The sequence below is a fragment of the Balaenoptera physalus genome, assembly GCF_965194825.1.
Source record: "Balaenoptera physalus genome assembly, chromosome: 3".
Taxonomy (NCBI): domain Eukaryota; kingdom Metazoa; phylum Chordata; class Mammalia; order Artiodactyla; family Balaenopteridae; genus Balaenoptera; species Balaenoptera physalus.
Window position 1 is genome coordinate 58,315,165 of NC_138890.1, and position 22,851 is coordinate 58,338,015.

Sequence of the window (22,851 nt, forward strand, 5' to 3'; positions counted from 1 at the left end):
ACCTTGACTTCATATTCCTATGCTTCCACTTTCTAACTGGAGCAGCACTAGACAATTACCATTCTCTCCATTTTGCATAAAGTGCTCTGCCAAAGCAGCTTCCCATCCCCCATCCCCAAAACCCTTCCAATCATTCTCTCTTGTCTAGCAATGTAAAAGTCTCCAGTGTTCCCAGCTATCTCATCTTGGGGGAAAATACTGAGGCTCAGTTTCCTCACCTGTGTGTGCCTGACAAAGCTGAGAGATCCTGCAGCTGAGCCGAGAGGACTCCCTTCCTACGGATGCGCCCTGTAAATGTGGTTCTGTTGCCCTCTACTGCCCAGTGATGGTACTGCCACAATCCTTCTGAATTTCAAGTTTCTTCAGAAACAGAATCAACCTGGGCAGGCATGGAGTGGATGATCCCTGAGTGGCTGGCACAGCCTGGCGAGGGAATGGTTTCTATTCTTTGATCATTAGTTTGAGCATCACTGGAGACCACGGTGACAAGTAGAGAGCCACACTCCAAGACTTCCTTCAGGAAGAATATTTCTAAAAGCCAATCAAATATTTAGGTAAATCTACATAAATTATGCAAGGTAGAACTGTACGCCTTCCAGCTCTACAAGGCAAAAACACAAAAAAACAAAAAACCTACTTTCACAGCTTCTCCTTTTTTTTTAATTTTACTTAATTTTTTTTAACATCTTCATTGGCGTATAACTGCTTTACAATGGTGTGTTAGTTTCTGCTGTATAACAAAGTGAATCAGCTATACGTATACATACATCCCTGTATCTCCTCCCTCTTGGGTCTCCCTCCCACCCTCCCTATCCCACCCCTCTAGGTGGTCACAAAGCAACGAGCTGATCTCCCTGTGCTATGCGGCTGCTTCCCACTAGCTATCTATTTTACATTTGGTAGTGTATATATGTCCATGCCACTCTCTCACTTCGTCCCAGCTTACCCTTCCCCCTCCCCGTGTCCTCAAGTCCATTCTCTATGTCTGCATCTTTATTCCTGTCCTGCCCCTAGGTTCTTCAGAACCATTTTTTTTTTTTTTTTTTTTAGATTCCATATATACATGTTAGCATACAGTATTTTTCTCTTTCTGACTTACTTCACTCTGTATGACAGACTCTAGGTCCCTCCACCTCACTACAAATAACTCAGTTTCATTTCTTTTTATGGCTGAGTGATATTCCATTGTATATATGTGCCACATCTTCTTTATCCATTCATCTGTCGATGGACACTTAGGTTGCTTCCATGTCCTGGCTATTGTAAATAGAGCTGCAATGAACACTGTAGTACATGACTCTTTTTGAACTATGGTTTCCTTAGGGTATCTGCCCAGTAGTGGGATTGCTGGGTCATATGGTAGTTCTATTTTTAGTTTTTTAAGGAACCTCCATACTGTTCTCCATATTGGTTGTATCAACTACTGCAAGAGGGTTCCCTTTTCTCCAAACCCTCTCCAGCATTTATTGTTTGTAGATTTTTTGATGATGCCCATTCTGACTGGTGTGAGGTGATAACTCATTGTAGTTTTGATTTGCATTTCTCTAATGATTAGTGATGTTGAGCATCCTTTCATGTGTTTGTTGGCAATCTGTATATCTTCTTTGGAGAAATGTCTATTTTAGGTCTTCTGCCCATTTTTGGATTGGGTTGTTTGTTTTTTTGATATTGAGCTGCATGAGCTGCTTGTGTATTTTGGAGATTAATCCTTTGTCAGTTGCTTCATTTGCAAATATTTTCTCCCATTCTGAGGGTTGTCTTTTCGTCTTGCTTATGGTTTCCTTTGCTGTGCAAAAGCTTTTAAGTTTCATTATGTCCCATTTATTTATTTTTGTTATTTCCATTTCTCTAGGAGGTGGGGATCAAAAAGGATCTTGCTGTGATTTATGTCATAGAGTGTTCTGCCTATGTTTTCCTCTAAGAGTTTTATAGTGTCTGGCCTTACATTTAGGTCTTTAATCCATTTTGAGTTTATTTTTGTGTATGGTGTTAGGGAGCATTCTAATTTCCTTCTTTTAGATGTAACTGTCCAGTTTTCCCAACACCACTTACTGAAGAGGCTGTCTTTTCTCCAGTGTATACTCTTGCCTTCTTTATCAAAGATAAGGTGACCATATGTGCGTGGGTTTATCTCTGGGCTTTTATCCTGTTCCATTGATCTATATTTCTGTTTTTGTGCCAGTACCGTACTGTCTTGATTACTGTAGCTTTGTATAGTCTGAAGTCCGGGAGCCTGATTCCTTCAGTTCTGTTTTTCTTTCCCAAGATTGCTTTGGCTATTCGGGATCTTTTGTGTTTCCATACAAATTGTGCAATTTTTTGTTCTAGTTCTGTGAAAAATGCCACTGGTAGTTTGTTTGATAGGGAATGCAGTGAATCTGTGGATTGCTTTGGGTAGTATAGTCATTTTCACAATGTTGATTCTTCCAATTCAAGAACATGGTATATCTCTCCATCTGTCTGTATCGTCTTTAATTTCTTTCATCAGTGTCTTATAGTTTTCTGCATACAGGTCTTTTGTCTCCTTATGTAGGTTTATTCCTAGGTATTTTACTCTTTTTGTTGCAAAGGTAAATGGGAGTGTTTCCTTAAATTCTCTTTCAGATTTTTCATCGTTAGTGTATAGGAATGTAAGAGATTTCTGTGCATTAATTTTGTATCCTGCTACTCTACCAAATTCATTGATTAGCTCTAGTAGTTTTCTGGTAGCATGTTTAGGATTCTCTATGTATAGTATTATGTCATCTGCAAACAGTGACAGTTTTACTTTTTTTTTTTTTTTTTTGGCTACGTTGGGTCTTCATTGCTGCCTGTGGGCTTTCTCTAGTTGCAGCAAACGGGGGCTGCTCTTCATTGCGGTGCACGGGCTTCTCATTGTGGTGGCTTCTCTTGTTGTGGAGCGTGGGCTCTAGGCACGCGGGCTTCAGTAGTTGTGGCACACGGGATCTAGAGCGCAGGCTCAGTAGTTGTGGCGCAGGGGCTTAGTTGCTCCACGGCATGTGGGATCTTCCCGGACCAGGGATCGAACCCGTGTCCCCCGCATTGACAGGCGGATTCTTAACCACTGTACCACCAGGGAAGTCCCAGTTTTACTTCTTCTTTTACGAGTCTGAGGTCTTCTGCCAGCGTTCAGTAGGTGTTCTGTAGGAGTTGTTCCACATGTAGATGCATTTTTGATGTATTTGTGGGGAGGAAGACGATCTCCACATCTTACTCCTCCACCACCTTGAAGGTCTTACCCACAGCTTTTCTTTGTGCCCAGCCAGTTGATCTGCCCTGGGCAAGATAAGGAAGTTTTCAAAAATTTGTCCTCTTCCTATCTCCAAGAGAATCAGTTTCCTAGAACCTAACACAAAGCCTTGCTTGGAGTGGTATAAACTACGATGGATGACTGTGTATGGGCTGCTGTAATGTAGACCTGAGTCAAAGGTCTCCACTGGTGGGAATTTCTGGCCTGCAGACAAGATGTTTTTGAACTTTTTTTTTTTTTTTTTTAAATTTAGTATATGGTTGTGTTGGGTCTTCATTTCTGTGCGAGGGCTTTCTCTAGTTGCGGCAAGTGGGGGCCACTCCTCATCGCGGTGCGCGGGCCTCTCACTATTGCGGCCTCTCTTGTTGCAGAGCACAGGCTCCAGACGCGCAGGCTCAGTAGTTGTGGCTCACGGGCCCAGTTGCTCCACGGCATGTGGGATCCTCCCAGACCAGGGCTCGAACCGGTGTCCCCTGCATTGGCAGGCAGACTCTCAACCACTGCGCCACCAGGGAAGCCCAAGAAGATGTTTTTGGTTCACCCCTTTACGATGGCTCAAATCACTGCTGTAGGAAATTAGCAATGCAGACTGTGGATGTTTGTTACTTTGCCATACCAGGAAGGCCAGGCAGGATGACAGAGGAGAGCTGCAGACTGCGAGAAGGGGCACTGGGGGCAGGGTGTGAGAAGCTTCATGCTGACTCCTAGGGCTTGACCTGGGGAGGCTAGTAAATGGTCGTGTCACCAGGAGAGGGAGGCTCCTGGAGTAGGAACAGGGGCAGGGAAACAGGACCTGTTCCATCTCAGACACGGGGCGCTTGAGGAGTGCCTCGTGGACCAGGCAGCCCTCCGTGGGGTTATCACTTCACATTTACTTGTGCGATTATTTAATGGTTCTCTCCCTCACTGGGCTCCCTGAGGACGGGGACTTTGTCTCCTACAGCTCAACACTGCAATTTGTGTGTCTAGTACATTGCCTGGCAGCTGGGAATCATGCTCAAGAAATATTAATTTGATGAGTTAATGAACTGTGTTGGTGGCAGGTAAATTCAAATTCAACAATATATTCCACAAATATCTATCGAGCACCTGATATATGCCAAGCACTGCACTAGACTCTTTCATTTCCTCTTAGCCACAATCCTGTGAGGTTATTAATTATCATTCATAACTAATTGCCCTGTGAACTAACCCTGTGAACACAGGGCCTGGCACCAGCCAGTAACTGGGAAACCTGGCACCGACCCACAGCTGCATCTTCCAGGACTCTCTCCATAGCCCACTACCACCCCCGACACCAACACCACAGCCGTGCATCCCGCACACTGATCAAATAAACCTGCTGAATTCACACAGTCCACTGTGTGGGTCAGATGGGTGTAGGTGCGGGGCCCATCACTGCTGCTTCCTGGTTTCCTGTCACCTCGGGGAAGTTACTTTTCCTCCACATGCCTCAGCTTGCTCATTCTAAAAACAAGGATGGCAACAGTACCCACCCTCATACAAAAGTAGCAATTTTAAGTGTGGTAGTTTGTGAAAGTGTGTAACACCCTGCCAGGCACATGATAAGTGCTTGGAACATGGAATTTATCATCATCATCATCATCATCATCCTGAGGCTTGCTCGGCCCTCCTTATCTAACCATATGATCTTGGGAGTCTGTTGAGTTAGGCAAATGCTACACTAGCTCCCTCCATCTCAGCGTCTCCGGGACTGTCCAGGCTTGGAGCTCTCAAGGCCTGGCGTGTAGGTACCTCATGCCCAGGCGCCAGCCCCACAAGCCCTGCCCTGTCTGACCTCTCCGCACGGCAAGCTGTCTTGGGCAAAGCAAGGAGGAGCTCCATGCCTGATTCTGCTCTTCCTGCTGGAGTTCCCTCTCTGCCTAAGGGGGCCGTGACTTATTCCTGGACGGGATTCATAACCGGAACAGTAACTGAAGGATAGGAAAATGCTCACGAGCACCCCAAACCTGCAGCCCCTCCTGCGGCGCGCACCCCCTCGCCTCGCCAGGCACGTAGGAGGGCTGCACGGGGAGCAGGATTACCGGCACCGCTCACCACACAAATGGAAATGTTCCTGAGCAAAGTGTGTGCCAATCAAATATTTATAAATCAAACCACATCCTAAAGGCAGTAGAGGAGTTCACTGGTCCCAAGAACCCTACTCTGCAGCCCTTTAGAAAGGGTAGGCTCCTTCCCTTCAGTGAATCCCTCCTGCCCCTAGTTCTGGGGGCAGTCCGGACTCCCATTCTGCTACCACTCGGCACCTAATGGTGAAGGCACTGTGCTCCCCATCAGCTTGGGCCAAAAGTTAAAACAGCTTTTCAGAGGACCACGGTGGGCAGAGCCGGGCCAGGCTGCCAGGCATCAGAAAGAGGGGCTAGTCTTCAGGCAGGAACGCTCTCCCTCGCGGGATGCCATGCCAAAGGCCTCCCTCCCTCTCCTCCCCACCCGTCCCTTATCTGCTTATACAGAAGGGGTTTTTCCAGGTAAACTTTTTTTTAACTATCACACAGTCCATGGACTATATCAAAATTTCCCAGGCACCTTTTTCAGACCCTAAAGGAGAAGCAGACACCTTCACACAGTCTAAGAAAAGTCTTTTTCGTGTGCGTGTGTGTGTATACATATATGTGCGTGTGTGCCTATTCCAAACCACTGGAACTTTTTTTTTTCCACAAACTCCATTTTATTTCTACTCCGTCTTTCTCTAATGTTTTACGGCGCCCGGCTTGTGGCTACATTTTAATTATAAATGCCACTGACATAAAACAACCTCACGGAGTTCTGAATGAGGCTGACCTCATTTTGGGTAAACACGGCAAAGGACGGGAAGTCTCCAACCCAGAATAAACCAGGCACGTAATCTCTCTTGGCTTCTCTTTGGAGAGCAGAGGTGGAAAGCAGGCCTCTTCTAAAGGCCACGGAGGAACACGCTGCAGAAGCAGAACCTCCGTCCGCAGGCGTTCATCCCGCTGAACACACCCGCTGTAATCTTATCTGTAAAAATTCCTAGGGCAGGACAGGAAGATACTAGGATGGTGCCCAAGGCTCATGTCTCTTGCCACTGGCAGCCTCCTAACTCCTGTTCCTTCTTTCTGTCCTTGGAAAGTAAGGGATCATGTGTCTTACTGTGAATAAACTACTATTAATAGCAAACGGAAGGGTTTGAGGAGCAGAAGAGAAAGCCAGAGATACCGGCTTATAATTCCTCAGGAAAAAAAGGAAGAACATCTAGTCGGGGACCAGCATATCCACTCAAAGCCCTGGATTCCTCCTTACATAGGTTCCCCTGAGTAAAGGCACATGAAGGCGTCCAAAGGATGAGGGTCCAAAGGATGAAGCAGGAGCAGGGTCTGCAGAGGCGATTTGGTACATTTCAGTTATTTGACATTTACTTTTGCTAAATCAGCTATTCCCAAACCAGCACAGCCTAATGCATTCCTAGAAACGGAGCAGGACTGGATTCCACTGGGGACACTATGGTTACAAATCCACCAGGCAAACGCCTCCAGCCTTCCTGCAGTGCTTTATAAGTTTGAATTTCTCTAAGAAACTTGTATCTATCACTAGAATACCTTTTTAAAAATTGCTTTCCATTTCTTCTGCTCAGTCAAAAGTCACTGTCCGCATTTCAGAACTAGGGGACACTGAGTCCCCTGAGAGCTAAATGATTTGTTTCGTTTTTCAAGAAGTACTCGCTCCTTCATCCTTGGGATGCTACAGAGCCACTGACCTTCCCGCTCATAGAGAGCAAGTCCTAAATTCCCCGTATGGGAGGGAAGAGGTGCTCCCCCTCTGTGCGCTGGGTGCTAACCTGGTGGAAGGTGCTGGAAGAAGAAAATGAACAGAGCAGGTGTGGCTTTAGTGGCCCTTCACCAGCTTTCCTGGCTCCCTGTCTGCCCTTAAGAAGACGCACCTTTTGCAGATACCTATGTTCAGGTCTACATTGTACCTGAGGCCAAGCCTGCACTGGGTCATAGAGCACCGCAGGGGTCTGCAGCAGCAAGAAACTGAGTGTCTGCCCACCAACCAAGAACCAGGCTTTACACATCAACTACCCCCCACCCCCTCCACCCCCCAAAAGTACGAAAACAGCAGCAGCCCCACCATCCAAAGTGAACCACTGTTATCACCTGGCTGTTCTTACCTCAGAATTGTGTTTTTAAAGAAATGAAGAGTTAGGATGAAGGGAAAGTTCCTTCCACTCCCCTCCCCAGCCTCAATCCTTCTCATCCTCCCCAGAGCAGCCACTGCTATGCATTTGGTCTGAATGAGTGCACCTTTTTATCTTTTACTCCCTATCTATTCATGAGCTATGCGCATTGTTCTATGTTTTTTACAAAAATTTCACCGAGGATTTACCATAAATATTCTTTTGCAATTTGCTTTCTTTCACTGCACATTATTTTCTGCTTTTCTTTGAAAGGGAAAACAGAGAGAGAGAGAAAAAAGAGAGTTTTTGTTGTAGTTGCACTTTAGTTTGCTTTTAGCTCAAAAACAAGTGGGGTTTTTGCTACTGTGCTGCTTGATCACTCTGGGTCGTCTGTACCCCTAATTGGGTGTCAGCCCCTGAAGGCAGGGACCTTGCCGGCACTGAGCACAGCGCCCAGCACACGATGGCCGGTGCATGAAAACGTGGTGACTGGGTGGCTTTCCCCGAGCCCCCTGCTTGCTCCAGGAGGCAGGAGCTGCTGCTTCCGCCCAGGCTGCTAGCCAGGCCCTCCCTCTCTTTCTGAGCCCCCCTCTCTCACTCGCTCTGCTTCCCACCCCCCAGCAGCAGCCGCGGGAGGATGTAGGTTTGGAAAACTGGAATGAAGTCACACTAGGGAGTTGGACACCTAGTCAGTTACACGAGCAACGCGCTGGGTGTTACTCCTTCCTGCCAGCTCTGCTTGCAGAAGGATATATGCTTAAGAAACTCAGCTAGAAAGAAATCCAGTGAAAATGAGCTATGAAACTTGGACATCCTGGAGAAATAACATTTACAGAGGAAACTCTTGAGACGAACTCTCACCAGTGCCACAGCCCTGGTGTTGGGGCTCAGGGCCGAGGACTGAGTCGTGTGCCAGGCAGCTCTGCTTCATGTTTACCTCCGTGGGGCGTTTACACAGCCAAGACGGGACTCCTCAGACAGCAAAGTCAACTCTACTTAGCCCCACAGAGAGACAAACGGGCACTATTTAAGGCATAGGACAGAAATGGACTAGAGAATGAAAAGCTTTAAAAAAAAACTCTTCCTTGGTGATAATGGTGTGTCAGTGTAGGTTCATCAGTTATAACAACTGTATCGCTCTGGTGGGGGATGATGATAATGGGGAGGCTATGCCCATGCAGGGGAGAGGGCATGTGGTAAATTTCTACACCTGCCCCTTATTTTTGCTGTGAACCCCAAACTGCTCTACAAAATAATGTCCGTTTAAGAAGATTTTCCTGGATTACCCAAAAGGACTCGCCCTTTGGGACTGCTGTTGCACCTATAACGCGTCTGACTAAATACCTACTTATATGGATGGTAGGTGGAAAGAAAGTCCCAGGCAACTAACATCACTCAATTCTACGGCTATGAAATGGGATCCTGGATGGTCATCTGCCATCTGGTACATGTCTGATCTTGAACACAAGGGGGACCAAGGAGGGAAGTGAATATGGCTTGATTTGGACCAATCTCCCTGATAACTGGAGCTCAAGGTATTGTACGAAAGAGGGGAAAAAGTAGGATACCTGAAATAGGTGAGTCTGGGTTCTGGTCATGGTTTTGCCCCCGATTATAAGTGTAATGTTTGGTAAAACATGCTCTTACCAAACTTCAGTTTCCTTACCTGTAGGACAGAGCCAGTGCCACCTTCCTCCAGGGATGCTGTGAAGAGTGATGAAGTCACCTAAACACAGTAAAAATGACAATAATCGTACTGGACAATTCCAGGCAACAGATCAATAAACCCCACAATTCCATGAAGCAGATACTATCATTATAGATAAGGAAATAGAGGTAAATACCGTGCCCAATCATCACACAGCTAATACATAGCCAAGCCAAAATCTGAATTCATGCAGTTTGCTTCTGGAGTCCAAACTCTTTTGTTTACTCTTTATACCAAGATAGAAACTAGCATGATGCCTGGCACATTGTAGGTAATCAGTAAACGATTATTCCCTTCCTTTGGTCTCTCTTAAATATACAGGATTATGATGAGAAATTGATACAAAATACATTTGAAAGTTCTCTGAAAACCATAAAGTCCAATGAAAATACAGAGCATTAAAAAAAAAATTTATTGAGATAAATTCACATACCTTACAATTCACCCATTTAAAGTATGCAGTTCAGTGGTTTCTTTATATTCAGAGATTTGCACAACCATCTCTATAATCAACTTTCATCACCGCAAAAAGAAACCCTATACCTCTTAACCATAGTTTCCCTCTCCAAGCCCCTCCTCAGCCCCTGGCTACCACTAACCTACTTCTTGTCTCTATGGGTTTGCCTATTCTGGACATTTCTTTTAAATGGAATCATACAATATGTAGTCCTTTGTGAGTGGCTTCTTCACTTAGCATGTTTTCAAGGTTCAGCCATGTTTTTGTGAGTGGCTTCTTCACTTAGCATGTTTTCAAGGTTCAGCCATGTTGCAGCATGCATCGGTACTTTGTTCCTTTTCATGGCCAAATAATACTCTATTGTATACAGCATTGTTATTAAATGTATTTACATGATTCCTAGACTGTTAGAGCTGAAAAAACTCTAGAGACTGAATCCAAACCACTCCCATTTTACTAACAAGGAGACTGCAGCCTGAAGGTTAAACAGCCTAGCCAAGGTCACCCTGCTGGTCAGTGGCAGAGCTCAGCCTTGACCCTTACAACTCTCAACTTGGCCCCACCTTACTTCACTCCACAAAGCATTATTGGAAACACAATTCAAAACGCGTAGCTTACTGATGATGGGCCAACAGAATCATCTCTGCAACGATTAGCCTAACATCATTCATTCAGCAAATGCATACTGTCTGTACCCGGAGCACAGGGGACTATGGGAGGCGCTGGAGACTGAAGGAGGAACAGGATAGATAAGATTCCTGCCCTTTCTCCCAAGTGTGCATTCCCCTGGGGAGGTAGAAATTAATGAGTAAAGCCCTAAACGATAAAAATAAGTGCACATCGTACAAAATGCCGTGAAGGAAACAAACAGGGACCGAGAAAGACAATGATGCAGGGATTAGGGTGGCAGGGGTCCCGGCTGAAAGGACTTGTCGTGCAGAATGTGGAGGGGCACTTGGGTGGGGAAGGCCTCCCTGAGGAGGGAGTTTTAGGCTGAGGCCAGAAGGAAAAGGACCATCTTTGTGAATATTAGGGGAAAGGAGATACCAAACAGAGGGCAGAGCGTGTGCAAGAGCCTTAGGCAGGAGACAGCTCAGTGTGTGGAAGGAGTGGAGGGGGTGGAGCAATGACTCAGGGAGCACGTGGAGTGACCCGAGGCTGGAGAGGGGAGGCCTCTGGTCTGTGCTCTCATGACTACCTCTCAGAGCTAAGCGGAGTTAGGAAGACCGGTGGGAAAGGAGACTGTGGCTTCCGCTTTCCTTCCTGTGGATTAAATAAACGCCACTTGCCAGAGGAGGCCTTGAGTTTCTGTGCCTAAGACTTCCAAGGACAAGAGAACTGCATCTTCAATAAGGGTGATGTAGCTATGTATCACCCTTAGGATGAATCAGAAGATAAGGAAAACAGAGGGAAATGAGAAAATACAGACATATTAATAAGGAAGTGGTGAAATGATTATGGTACAGCCACATAATGGAACACAATTCAACTGGCAAAAAGAAGGTAACTCCTTCACTACTGAAGTGGAAAGATTTCCAGTCAGTTGTTAAGCGAAAAACACAAGGTATAGAACTGTATGGTATCTCACCATTTGCGTAGAAAAAAAAAAAAAAAAAAAAAAAGGCAGGAGGGGTAACATCTCTCTAGAAGGATCTACTCAAAATACGTCTCAGAGGAGTTTACTTGTTTGTCTCTGTCTCCCCAGGAGAACGTGCCCCAGAGGAAGGGCAAGGATCCTATCTGTCCTGTACCCCCATCAGTTGGGAGCGGCAGGCTGGAAGGAGTGGGAGAAGACATTCACCATCTCCTCTTCTATGTTTCCAAGTCTGAAACATGGGAATATATTTCTGATTCTAAGAAATTAAATGAAAACAAGGAAAAGCAATAAGGGGTCTAGAGGTGCCAACCGAAGCCCTGTATTCCTTCTAGCGCCCCTTGCGCCTCAAACTTTGACAAAGTCAACCCCTAGAGAGGTCAGCTGACTCCAAGAGAACTACTGGGTGCTCACTGGTCCCCAGTCTAGATTTCACTCCTTATCATAACAATGGCTACGACCAAAGAAATTTTCCAGAAGAATCCAGAATTAATTTCAATTCCCAAATGGGAACCATCAAAGCATCTCTCTCCAGAGTCACTCCGGGGAGGATGAACAAATGAATAATTATCAAGTGGGACTCCAGTGAGGTATCCAGCAGTGAGCAAGGCACCATGGGAGTATCAGTCAGTATAAATGGAAAGAGGGCAACTCAGGGTATCTCAGTCCTCGCCCTCAACTTCAGTGTTTCTCAACCTCGGCACTATTGACTTTTTGAGCTGAATAATTCCTAGATGTGAAGGGCTTGCCTGGGCGCTGTAGGATGTTTATTTAGCACCATCCCTGGCTTCTACTCACTAGATGCCAGTAGCACCATCCCACCCCAGCTGGGAAAACCAAAAATGTCTCCAGACATGGCTAACTATCCCCTCTATAACAAAATGATCCCCAGGTAAGAAGCACCATTCCCATCCCAGGTGGCTGCTTCATTCTCCCTTTCAAACGCCAGGGGTTCCCCTCTGCCTGTATCCCAGTGGGGTTGCCACAGAGGTTGGGGTTTGACTGAACTTCATTGTGGGTGAGTTCCCTGAGTTTCTTATGTGCCAAGCAATCTAACTTCCTCGGAACCTCTTCTATCTAGGAAAATAACACTATCAGATTTTGAAAAATAACGATCTGTCCACAAGAAACTCCCATACCAGGAAGGCCCGGGCCATAAAAAGGTACCCCTGCCAAAGCAGGTTGATAACTGAAGCTGAACACCCTCAGGCTGGCCGGCTGCCGACTCTATGATACCCCCAAGATCACTGGGAGGATGGAGCCCGGGAAGTGAATGCCGTTTTCTCCTGTGACCATGCCCTGTAAAGTGCACGTGGGGTCACGTTGTAACGAACAAGGCAGATGGGTGGGTGAGCCCGCCATCATCTCTCCTTCCCTTGAGAACATGATTCCCAACGGACAGCTTTCTTTGGAGGGCAAAGAAAAAGGAACTGTATTTCTATGTTTTGATTAATTTGAGGCTCATCCTTGAGGGCTCTGTGAGATGAATGAGCACAATTTTCCGTGGCTAACTGTCTTGGCCGCCAGGCCCTATCGGCAAAAGCTTAGTGTTTATTTACTTTTGCTCGTGTTATTTTTATTTCAGTTCAGCTGCAGCTCAGTGCGGAAAGCGTGGGGGAGGTGTATATAAAGAGTACGGAGACTGGCCAGTACTTGGCCATGGACACCGACGGGCTTTTGTACGGCTCAGTAAGTATGAGGCTGACATGCTTCCAGACTCGGCCAAGGTTTGAGGTTTCCAGAAATCTTGTTACATGGAGTGATGCAAACTATAAAGCATCAATTAGTCTCTGTTTGTTATTTTTTCCAGCAGGATTCCCACCCTCCACCCTGCCTTATTTTAGGCACAAACATAAAAGCGTTTCTTGCGGGATTCTCTCAAAATACTCCAACGTATTATCACATAGACAAAGAGAAAAAACATTGATTGAAGTTTTAGTAACTCATCCAGTCACTCGCTCCAGAATACCCAATCCCACTTCATTATTCATTCCAAAAATGTTTCTTGAGCATCTACCATGGGCTATATAGGTGTGTCTCTTAAGGCTTTTTACAAAAATTGCAGAGCCCAGACTCTAGCAGTTGATATTTCATGCATAAAACTTTGAAAATAGCTCTTTTATTCTGGAAGGGTCACCTAAAAGGATAAAAAGTTTGATAACTTAATTCAACAAACATTGAGCAAACGCCTCCTGTTGTCCAAGTACAGTTGGGTACTAAGCGGGTGCAAAGATGAATAAGCCACATCCTTGCCCTGGAGAAGCAAAGTCCAAGAGTTTATTCAGTAGCTAAAATCCTGCTCCATTTCTCTCCTAGTTAATGCTTTATATATGTTTGACTCGGTACCTATTGATCTTTGTGAGAAAAGAAGAGAATAGGGGCAATCTGATTTTGTCCCTATTGGTATCTCTGATAAACGATTTGAATGGAAAGAGAGCTGAAGCCAATGGCTGCAGGTTTTGAAATTATTTCTGGATTTCAATGGTCCTTTCTCTGTAGCCTAACAACTGAACATTAAGGCTTCACCAAACCCCCTTCTTCCCTTTTATGAAGATGTCTACCAAAAGGCAGCCAGTAGGTGGGATTTTAGTTTGGGGCTCCCTTTAACTTACATCAAATTGCCAAGTGGCAATGGGCACAGGAAACCCTCTCTTGAAGCTGTAATCTCAGCCAGGGTTTGGGATGTGAACACAAGTTTATTTTTTTTCATGCTGCCCACTAGGGCTCAGGAGATGAGACCATCAGAGGAACAGGTAGTTCCTGTAGGCTGTTTGCTGAAATATGGATTGATTTGGACAACCTGAAAGGGCTTGGAGCTAGGCAGTGACTGGTACATAGAGAGTAGACTTTTTTTTTCAGGCGGGCCTTCCAATCAGCAGTAAAATCAACAGGCCAATCAATCATTCAGTCTCAGACTCATAAATGAATCTCATGCCTCTGCCACTTTGGCATGTTACTCACCTACTCTGAACCTTGTGTGAAACGAGGACAGTAATGGATAGTAATTACCGCATACTAACATACTTAAGAATCTTGAGTCAGAGAGACAACGCACAGAACCCGTCCACTGGTGTAGCAATGGCAGCTAGAAGGCAGTCGGTTTACAAATCCCTTACCCTCATTATTTCTTGCATTATGTGTTACAATTTTATTGCTTTTCCTCCTTTAAATCAATTCTGATGTTTATTATAACCTTCTCTTACTTGTAAAAAAATTTGATAAAGACTCCCCTAAATCCAGACACGTCTAGGCTCCAGACACCCCCTTCTCCCACCATAGTCCTGGACGTCACTGATTCACCTGAAATATTCGTAGGGTGATCTTAATATATTATGCCTAAGAATTTTTATATTCCCCCATTGATAAAGATAAGTTCTAAAATATCTCAGGGCTCTGCCTCATGCTCTACCGATTTTAGGTACTCATCCATCCTGATACAAATTCGTGTGTGTGGAAAGGACATATTTATTAAAAAAAAATAAGTTCGAAAGGCTCTAAAACATTAATACATTTATCTTTGGGAGTGGTAAATGGCTGATTTTATAATACACGAATGCCTTTCTGTATTTTCCAAATTTTTTACAGTTGGTATCTGTCACCTACGTAATTGGGAAAAAGCATGCTAAATATAAAAAAGAAATTAATTAAAACAATAGGCATGAATCAACTGTTAATCCCCAGGCCCGTGGCACTGCACGAAGTGCACAGTAAACACTGACAAATCCTGGATGAGGCACAGATAGAGCATATCCAATTTGGCCTGCTGACTCAGCCTGTGACTCAGCCATTCTGTGTGTCAACTGCTCTAGTGTAATAGACACATCAGGTGGGGGACGTGGCCGCCCCGAGCTTCGTCACAGAACACAGGCCTGACGCCCACTGAGCGGTGTCATGGGCTGAGTCCTCCCTGCAGGAGAGTGGGCAACCCACCCAGGTCCAAAACTGCCCACCTCCTCCCACCCTTGACAACGTGCATCGAACAATAATGTCTGGATGAGTTCCTCTAGAGGCAACGGAGTCACCTAATTAAATGTTACATCTACGTCCCATCTTGTTCCAAAATGATCTGAAGTGTCTCACCCACTTGTCACTGCACTAGACTACAGATGAAAAAGGGGCAGAATACTTCCCTGTTACGTAGTTCCTTACTAATCAAACGTAACTTTTTTGAGTACTTTACATGAACTCAAGAATCAGATTACATTCATCACCTAGCTGGTGTGCACCTATTATTTGCAAAATTCTTTGTCTTGGGGGGAGACACAAGGTTGACAAGATTCCATCTCTTCCCTCAGTAGGACTGACAGTCTAACAGACAAACATGCCACAAATAGAGAATAAACAATAGGACTGGAAACCACCAGAAAGGGACTCACCAACCACTATGGGTGAAGACGTAATATAGAGATCACATGACTTGGAATTGGAGCAAAGTCCATACACAGCATATGTATTTTAATACTCCTGTTTTATATCCAAATATAATAAATGTATTCTAAAATCTTGACAAACAGAAAGGGAAAAGAACTGGGATTCCTCCCACTCTAACAGATGAATTTTAGTAAAAAAGTAACTGTTGGTAGATATTTTCAATGTAATTGCACTATTTAATATGTTTTAACTATCTATCCAACTTAATAAATTTACAGTTGCATTGGATCCCACTGTATGGATGTACCGCTATCCACTTAACCAATCACCTTTCCATGGGTATTTACGTTGTTTCCAATATGTCACCATTATAGCCAATACTTCAAAGAACATCCTTGAAAATACCACTATCTCATAAGGGTCAGTTCCTAGAAGTGAAATCCCTGAGTCAAGGGTAATGCATATTTTAAATTTTGATATATATTGCCAAAGTCCCCTCACAAAGTTTCCACCAACTTATCTCACCAACAGTGTCTGACAGTGACTATTTCCCACACTCTCCCCAATACTAAGACTTGTAAATCTTTTTGCTCTTTGCAGATACTATAGCCAACATATGTTAAATCATTTTTGAATTTGCATCTTCTTGCTAGTGAGATTAAATACGTTTTCATAGGTTTATCACCCATTTTTAAAACAGCAGACATAGTATGCCATTTTGATAATACCCTAAGTTTCTATCGATATGGCCCTATCTATGTCTCTCTGTGTGCTCATACATAAAGAGGTACAGAAGGATGTTCATCAACTGTTAACAGGTGCCTATATCTGGGTGGGTGCGCTTTGGGGTGATTTTTTCTTTTTTCTTTCTTTTTTTAAAGTAAAGTTGTGATTTTTTATTTTTTACAAGTACCATTCTTTTGATAAGTAGCCAAAAAAAAAAAAAAACAGCTATTCTCACTGAAAAGAAAATTCTTTAAGTTCCAGGACATGTTTTATGCTTAGGACACATTTTATGCAAGCATTTATGTTCATACAACAACACTAAAGTAAAACCCTGATACTGTTGGTGAAAATCACCAGGGTGTAAAGTATAATTGGTAGGTTTTCATTTATTCTTCAAGACCAAACTTAAGAATGCCCCACTGCATCACAGTCTGGTTCTACCCATTTTGGACACTTCTCATGGTCAAACCTAGGTACCAGGCCTCCGCAGAGACAAAAGACCCAGCTCTGCCCTTAAGGTACTTAAAGTCATTCAGGATTTCCCAAGTGGGAGGCTCTAGGGTCCTGAGCAGAGCAGATGTGAGGGGAGCTTACATAATAGCAGATGTACCTTGAAGGCTCATTATGTACTGGGTCCTGTTCCAAGTCGTCATTTCTATCCTCAGAGATAGGTTCCGTTATTTTCCCAATGTCACTGAAGAAGAAACCGAAGCACAGAGAGCCTCACTAATTTGCCCAAGGTCACACAGCCAGTAAACAGAGGAACCCGATCTAAAACCACTCATGAATTATTCTACTCTTTCCTGGTTTTATTTTTTTTAGCAGACACCCAATGAGGAATGTTTGTTCCTGGAAAGGTTGGAGGAGAACCATTACAACACCTACGCATCCAAGAAGCATGCAGAAAAGAATTGGTTCGTTGGTCTCAAGAAGAACGGAAGCTGCAAACGCGGTCCTCGGACTCACTACGGCCAGAAAGCAATCTTGTTTCTCCCCCTGCCAGTCTCCTCTGATTAAAGAAATCTGTTCTGGGTACTGATCACTCCAGAGGAGCCCGAAGGGGTCCTCACCCGGTTGACCCCAAATTGTACCCTTGACCATTGGCTGCGCTAACCCCTGGCCCACAGAGCCTAAACTTGTAACGTGCTTCTAAACGCCCAGTTCACTTTTTTTTGTAAAGCCCTTCACCCTGGCACAGTTTGGAACCGAGGGACCAAATGGCTTTTAGGGGCCAACTGGCTGGCCAGTCTGGGTCTGGTTTGGAAGTCCAGTTGCCTCTGGGCATCTGCTGCAGGCTGAGCCTCTTAATGCACGGGTGGAGCCAAATGAAGTGCGAGCAGAGGACTGCCAAGTGGGTTGTAACTGCATGCAATTCCCTCTACAGAGTAAACCCTGCCCGCAAGTCCCCTGAGTATCTGGCACGACTCCCTTTCATCCTTTCAATCCCCCACGATTATTAGCAGAGAAGCTATGGCTACGTTAGAGGAAGGCAGCTTTCCTTGAGTGGAAACAGGGATGAATACATCCCCTCTCAGGAACAGAAGGGATTCAAATGGCAAGGGGAGACTGACTGGATTCTAGTGGGCAGCTTAGAAGGATGGGATCTCAGTGCGCAATGAAGGAAGGCTGAGAGGCTCAGGCACAGGAGAGCAGAATGAAGGCACAGCCTTGGGAGTCGTTACAACGCCTTGACTTCTCCAAGGTTATTGGGCAGCAGGAAGCCCCTGGATGATGATAGGAGGAGAAAAGAACTAGGTTCTTGATAAAAGCCAGGACGCTGGGTATTGGGAAATTCACTTGGGTCTGGGGAGTGGGTGTGGGAGTGATGAGAAAGGGAAATGTGGGCTGAGGGGACATTATCCTCCAAAGAGGATGATTCTAGAAGCGAGAAGGAAAGAGAAAGGGACGCCATGACCTGTGCTTGGCCACCAGAAAGCGGAGGCTTTGGGGTCCTGGGGCAGTGCTTACAAATCATATGGGCATCTTGTTTGACTGCAGGTTCTGGTTCAGCGGGTCTGCGGTAGAGTTTTCCCATTTCTTACAAGCTCCCAGGTGCTGTAGACGCTGCTGCCTCTCCCCAGCCCCCCGTACTCTAAGTAGCAAAGTCCCTAAAAGCGTTATTCAAATGAAGGGGGCTCAAACCCCGACCCTCCCTGGCCACACCCTTAAAAACGCATGTCCCACGGATCTTCCCACACTCAGCCAGCGTCAGCAGTTACGCCTGAGTTAAGGAGTCGGGGTTTAAGGCACTTTGGCCCAATGCCTGTAAAATGCCCATTTAGAAGATATACAAAAGCATACTTCAAAAATGTTAAACCCTCACAAACAGCTTTTCCCAAGACGCCATTTGTGTGACGGTTACTTATATAGATACGCTTCCTGCTTAAAGTAAACTTGACCCAAGTGGCTAGCAAATTAGAAACACCATTCATCTCTGACATGATACTGTTGCCATGTAAAGGCCTTTAATAAGCCATTTAAATTTACTGTGAGACTATACCTTTTAGGCACATTTAAAAATATATAGCTCAAAGGCAGTTAAACTGATTAGCATTCAGCCACTGAGAATGATAATAATAGGATATGATATATAAGCTCCTCAATTATCTACTACTTAAGACTACATTTACCTTAGAAAATGAGATTTTTCTTTGTTTTCCACTGTGCTGTTATAAATTTTCCTTTGCAAATGGGGATTCTTAAGCAATGATATAATTGTGCATAAAAACTGATGAGAACGCTAGCTCATGTTTCATAATGAATTGCAGTAATTATTAATTGAAAGGTAATTCCTTAGTAACTGAACTATTTTGAATGGAAGAAAAATGACAATTTGTGAAAGTTCAGTGTGATACTACAACTGAGGAACTGAAACAAGTTACCGCTACAGTTATGTCATTCTGCATTTGTACAGCAAAACGTTTCATAACTTTTTTTTGTTTCTGTAACTTGGATGAGACAATTTGATTTTATTTTAGTAAATCTTTGCAGGCAAGTTGGGAATAGTGCAGTGTGGCTTGACATCTCTTGACTATGAAGATTTGGCCAGAAAAAGGTACCCACAGAGGAAATCCAAGATATTTATAATGGTCCATAATTTTTAGTGTATGAATCAAATTCAAGTATAACATTGGCCAAAAAAAATGAAAGCTGTGGCTAACAGATGAGATGGAAGTCTGTGGTTGCAGAGACCCCAGGCATTGAGAGGAAATACTACTGTGACCTTGACAACCTCAGCCCAGTCGCTATTCGTGTATCTGTTCAATGAATACGTAAGTGCCAACGGTGTGCCAGGCGTTTTACTGGGTCCTGGGGCTCCTGGGAACCTCGTCTGTCTGGTTTGCTGCTGTATTCTCTCCCAGGGCATTATATTTATGACGCAAGATGCTGAGGATTCGTTTCTTTCAGTCAAGTAAAAACAGAGACTTTGTAGGTTCCTGCTGAATAAACAACAAGTCCCAGAAACGAAGGTTTTGGAAGAATTAGCAACCCCCAGCGTAAGATAAACCTCTATGGAAGTGTCAGAGGACATGGCAAGGTAAACCTAACATTTCAACTGCAGAACCATGTCAGTTCAGGGGGACCACTTTCGAATCAGGAAGAAAAGGCTGTCCGATCTCGTGAGAAGGGAGTCAGTGGCAGCTGCCTGCTCCGTTTGGAACACGTTCTCGTTCCTCAAACACGGAGCATTCCTGTTGCTCTCCCTCTTCCTTGAGAAAGTCCTGGAGGCATCTGCCCATCAGATGCCTCTCGTGTGGATTCATCTGCAGTTGCAGGCCCACTGTTACAAATTGCCTGACATTCTGTACAAAGCATCAGGAACGTATATGCTTTTGGATCGTTTTCAATGTGGTGGTGGAGGCGGTGGAGATCTGTTTCCTTGGAAGGGGTGATCATTAAAGCCTCCTACGGCCAACAGTGTGGCCTTACAAAAAACTGACTGGAACATCACGTGTCACTGAAGATCAGGGTCCTTGCTTTGTGTTAGAGACGGAGCCCAGGCCCTCAGCCTTGTAGAACATACTGCTCAAATCAACCAAGTTCCTGGGCTACAAAGCAGACCTCTGAAGAGGAAGATGCCTGTCATTTTACATCACTCTCTCTTTTTTTTTGCACCTTAAAAATATTAATAAATGTTCCACTTATAGGGGATAATGTCTCTCTGACTTATTGAGCATCATTATGTCTCATCTTCCTATTGAAGGACTTAGCCAGCATCCCTGAGGTGTGGCTGCTTGGTTTTCTACACTTAGCTTGTTACCAGATAGGAAATTTTGAAGGCTGATAGGAAGAACAGTTTTCATTCTGTTTAGAAACCTAAGGCAATCATGGTGCTTTTCTAGGGATCCACTAGGGAAATATATTCAGGAAGCTTGCCCCCTGAAGAGCTAAGGACCATAACTAACTCAGCTGACACTATTTCTTCATCCGTAGCCTATGAAATTATGCTACTATTGTAAAGCTGACCAGCTTGTGCTTCGGCAAAGACACAGTGACCTGAAAAGAATTTTAAGGACTTATTTACAATTTTAAGTCAATGGCAAGAGGTGCATCTCTTGCATCTCCAGAACCTTGATGTGGGGCTAGAGGTTTGCCCATCAGATTTTCTGAAATAATTATCACATTAAAAAACATCTCCTCAAATAAACTCCCGAATCTTATGACTTCTTATTCTAAGGAGGAAGTACACTGTTGCCTAGACATTGGGGCAGAATCAGATCACACACATGCACACTCGCACACATGCAAACATATGCACACTTACATATGCATGCATGCACGCTCACATATGCACATGCATCTATAAAAAACAGTTCGGCAGTATTTGCTCACTCAACGAATTACATATCACCATCAATCCCTCTTTTTCTTTTTAAAGTTGCCTAAGGCAGTATTTTTTTACTTTTTGGAGCTTGAGCAACCATAAGAACTACATTTTTTCTATCCCATTTTCTAACCCAGCACATATATTACCTTTAACATACACACAACTGAAACCAAAAAATGTCACAAAATTATATATATGAAATGCTCTGAGATTTTTCTATTACACTCCCCTAAAAGAGGCTGGTCAAAGATCAATTAAATGGGGTCATGACATTCAGAGTCACAACCACAGTTTGAAAAACACTGGCTTAATGCAACCATTCTTCTTCCCAAAGATGACCAGACCCTACCAGGATCCTGTATTATGACTTTAGTGTTTTCAAAGGCACGGTCTGTTCTTGAATAAACAATACAAGGGGACATCCTGTTACCCACGAACCATCTGTTTTGAGGGCATCGTGAATTCTTTTAGCTGGTTTGCTACTAATGCAATATGAATGCAATGATGCAGACCCCACGGGCAGCCACTGCTGCCTCCAATGCTGGTCTTAGCAGATTTCTGCTCTCAGAGCCCCGGAGACTTTGACCCTCTCCCCTGCTACGGAATTCTCATCACTTTGGGGCTTGAGGTCATTCCCTCCTTAACTCCCACAGTCTTCACTTCATTCCTCTCTCTAGCCCCGACAATTCCTATTTCATAACCATTTCTAAACAATACATGAACAGTGGACTGAGCCAGGAAAAGGCTAGAAACCCAGGGCCTCTAAGCATCCTCCCGGGCCCCCATCACTTTTCGGAAATGACGCTCTTATCTACCTAAAAAAAAAAAGAGTATACCATGCATGACTCAGTCACAAGATAAACATCATCGCTACCAGACTACATCTTATTCAGAGATTCAAAAATTCCCATCTTTGCTGAACCAACCAAAAAGTGTAACTCTATGCCCTAAATGTTTGAGGGGGTGAGGGTGGCTGAGAATTTGGCCTCTTATGGGTGAACTGGACTGCAAAGAGAAAAATGTAAATGAAGTCACCTTTCATATTTCTCCGAGTGACGTCCTGTCTGCCCTGTGGCAAAGGGGGGAGGGGAATCTCAAACCCTTAATTGCTTTTGGGTTGTTAGGATATTAATAAGCATGGTAAAAGTGACACACTAAACAAAGATGTGCCCTTAACTCGACTTTCACAATTAAAAAAATGCTTTTCAGGAGCAGTAGTGCAAAGTAAGAAGCCCAGCTAGGCAGTGGGACGTGTATGCTTTCCATTTCAAAATTACTAAGGATTTGTTTGACAAGCGTTAAAAGTTGAAATGATAGCTCATAAAAAGTGGCACACCGCCCCTCCTTCCTACTTGGCTCCCTAAACCTTCTCTTCACCCCCAGAAAGACTCTCTTTGCCACCATACATAAAATTTACTCTAAAATCTAGGCAGACAACTCAGCACCTGAGACGTGGGGATCTGACATCGGGCGCTCCAGACCCCAAGGATTCATCTAATATCCTCTCAGGTTACAAGGGAAATGTACTAAGTGACCCTTGGGATCCTTCTGTAACATGGTACTCACTTTGCGGTTGACATATTGACCATGACATACTACACTGTTAGCTTTCCACCATAGCTATAAAATTAAAGAGAGAAACCAGGTCACATGCAGCCTGAAGCTAGAGAGTGGATTTGCTTTAAAAAAACGCATATATTGTAGGACCTTGTTTTGGTGTTTTGGGGTCTTCTGAGGGGTCTGAGAATGTTTGTGATGTGG

The 22,851-nt window shown here is 44.4% G+C and overlaps 2 protein-coding genes across 8 annotated transcripts in view; one reads left to right on the forward strand and one right to left on the reverse strand.

The window, feature by feature from the left end:
- The window catches only part of FGF1 (fibroblast growth factor 1), a 102,602-nt gene extending 82,185 nt beyond the window's left edge, over positions 1-20,417 (forward strand). For 3 of the 5 annotated variants that reach the window (XM_082454322.1, XM_082454321.1, XM_082454319.1), the window contains 2 exons: positions 12,751-12,854; positions 17,085-20,417. In XM_082454322.1, the coding sequence (XP_082310448.1) occupies positions 12,751-12,854; positions 17,085-17,279 (299 nt within the window). In that variant the 3' untranslated portion in view covers positions 17,280-20,417. The remainder of the gene's footprint in view (positions 1-12,750; positions 12,855-17,084) is intronic. The other 2 variants (XM_082454320.1, XM_082454323.1) reach the window with 2 other exon arrangements.
- Positions 1-22,851, reverse strand: part of LOC309657189 (uncharacterized protein) — a 357,540-nt gene that overhangs the window by 146,096 nt on the left and 188,593 nt on the right. For 2 of the 3 annotated variants that reach the window (XM_082454335.1, XM_082454334.1), the window contains exons 2-3: positions 22,657-22,710; positions 9,073-9,132 (exon numbers count right to left, since the gene is read on the reverse strand). In XM_082454335.1, coding sequence (XP_082310461.1) covers positions 9,073-9,132; positions 22,657-22,710 — 114 coding nt within the window. The remainder of the gene's footprint in view (positions 1-9,072; positions 9,133-22,656; positions 22,711-22,851) is intronic. The other variant, XM_082454336.1, reaches the window with a different exon arrangement.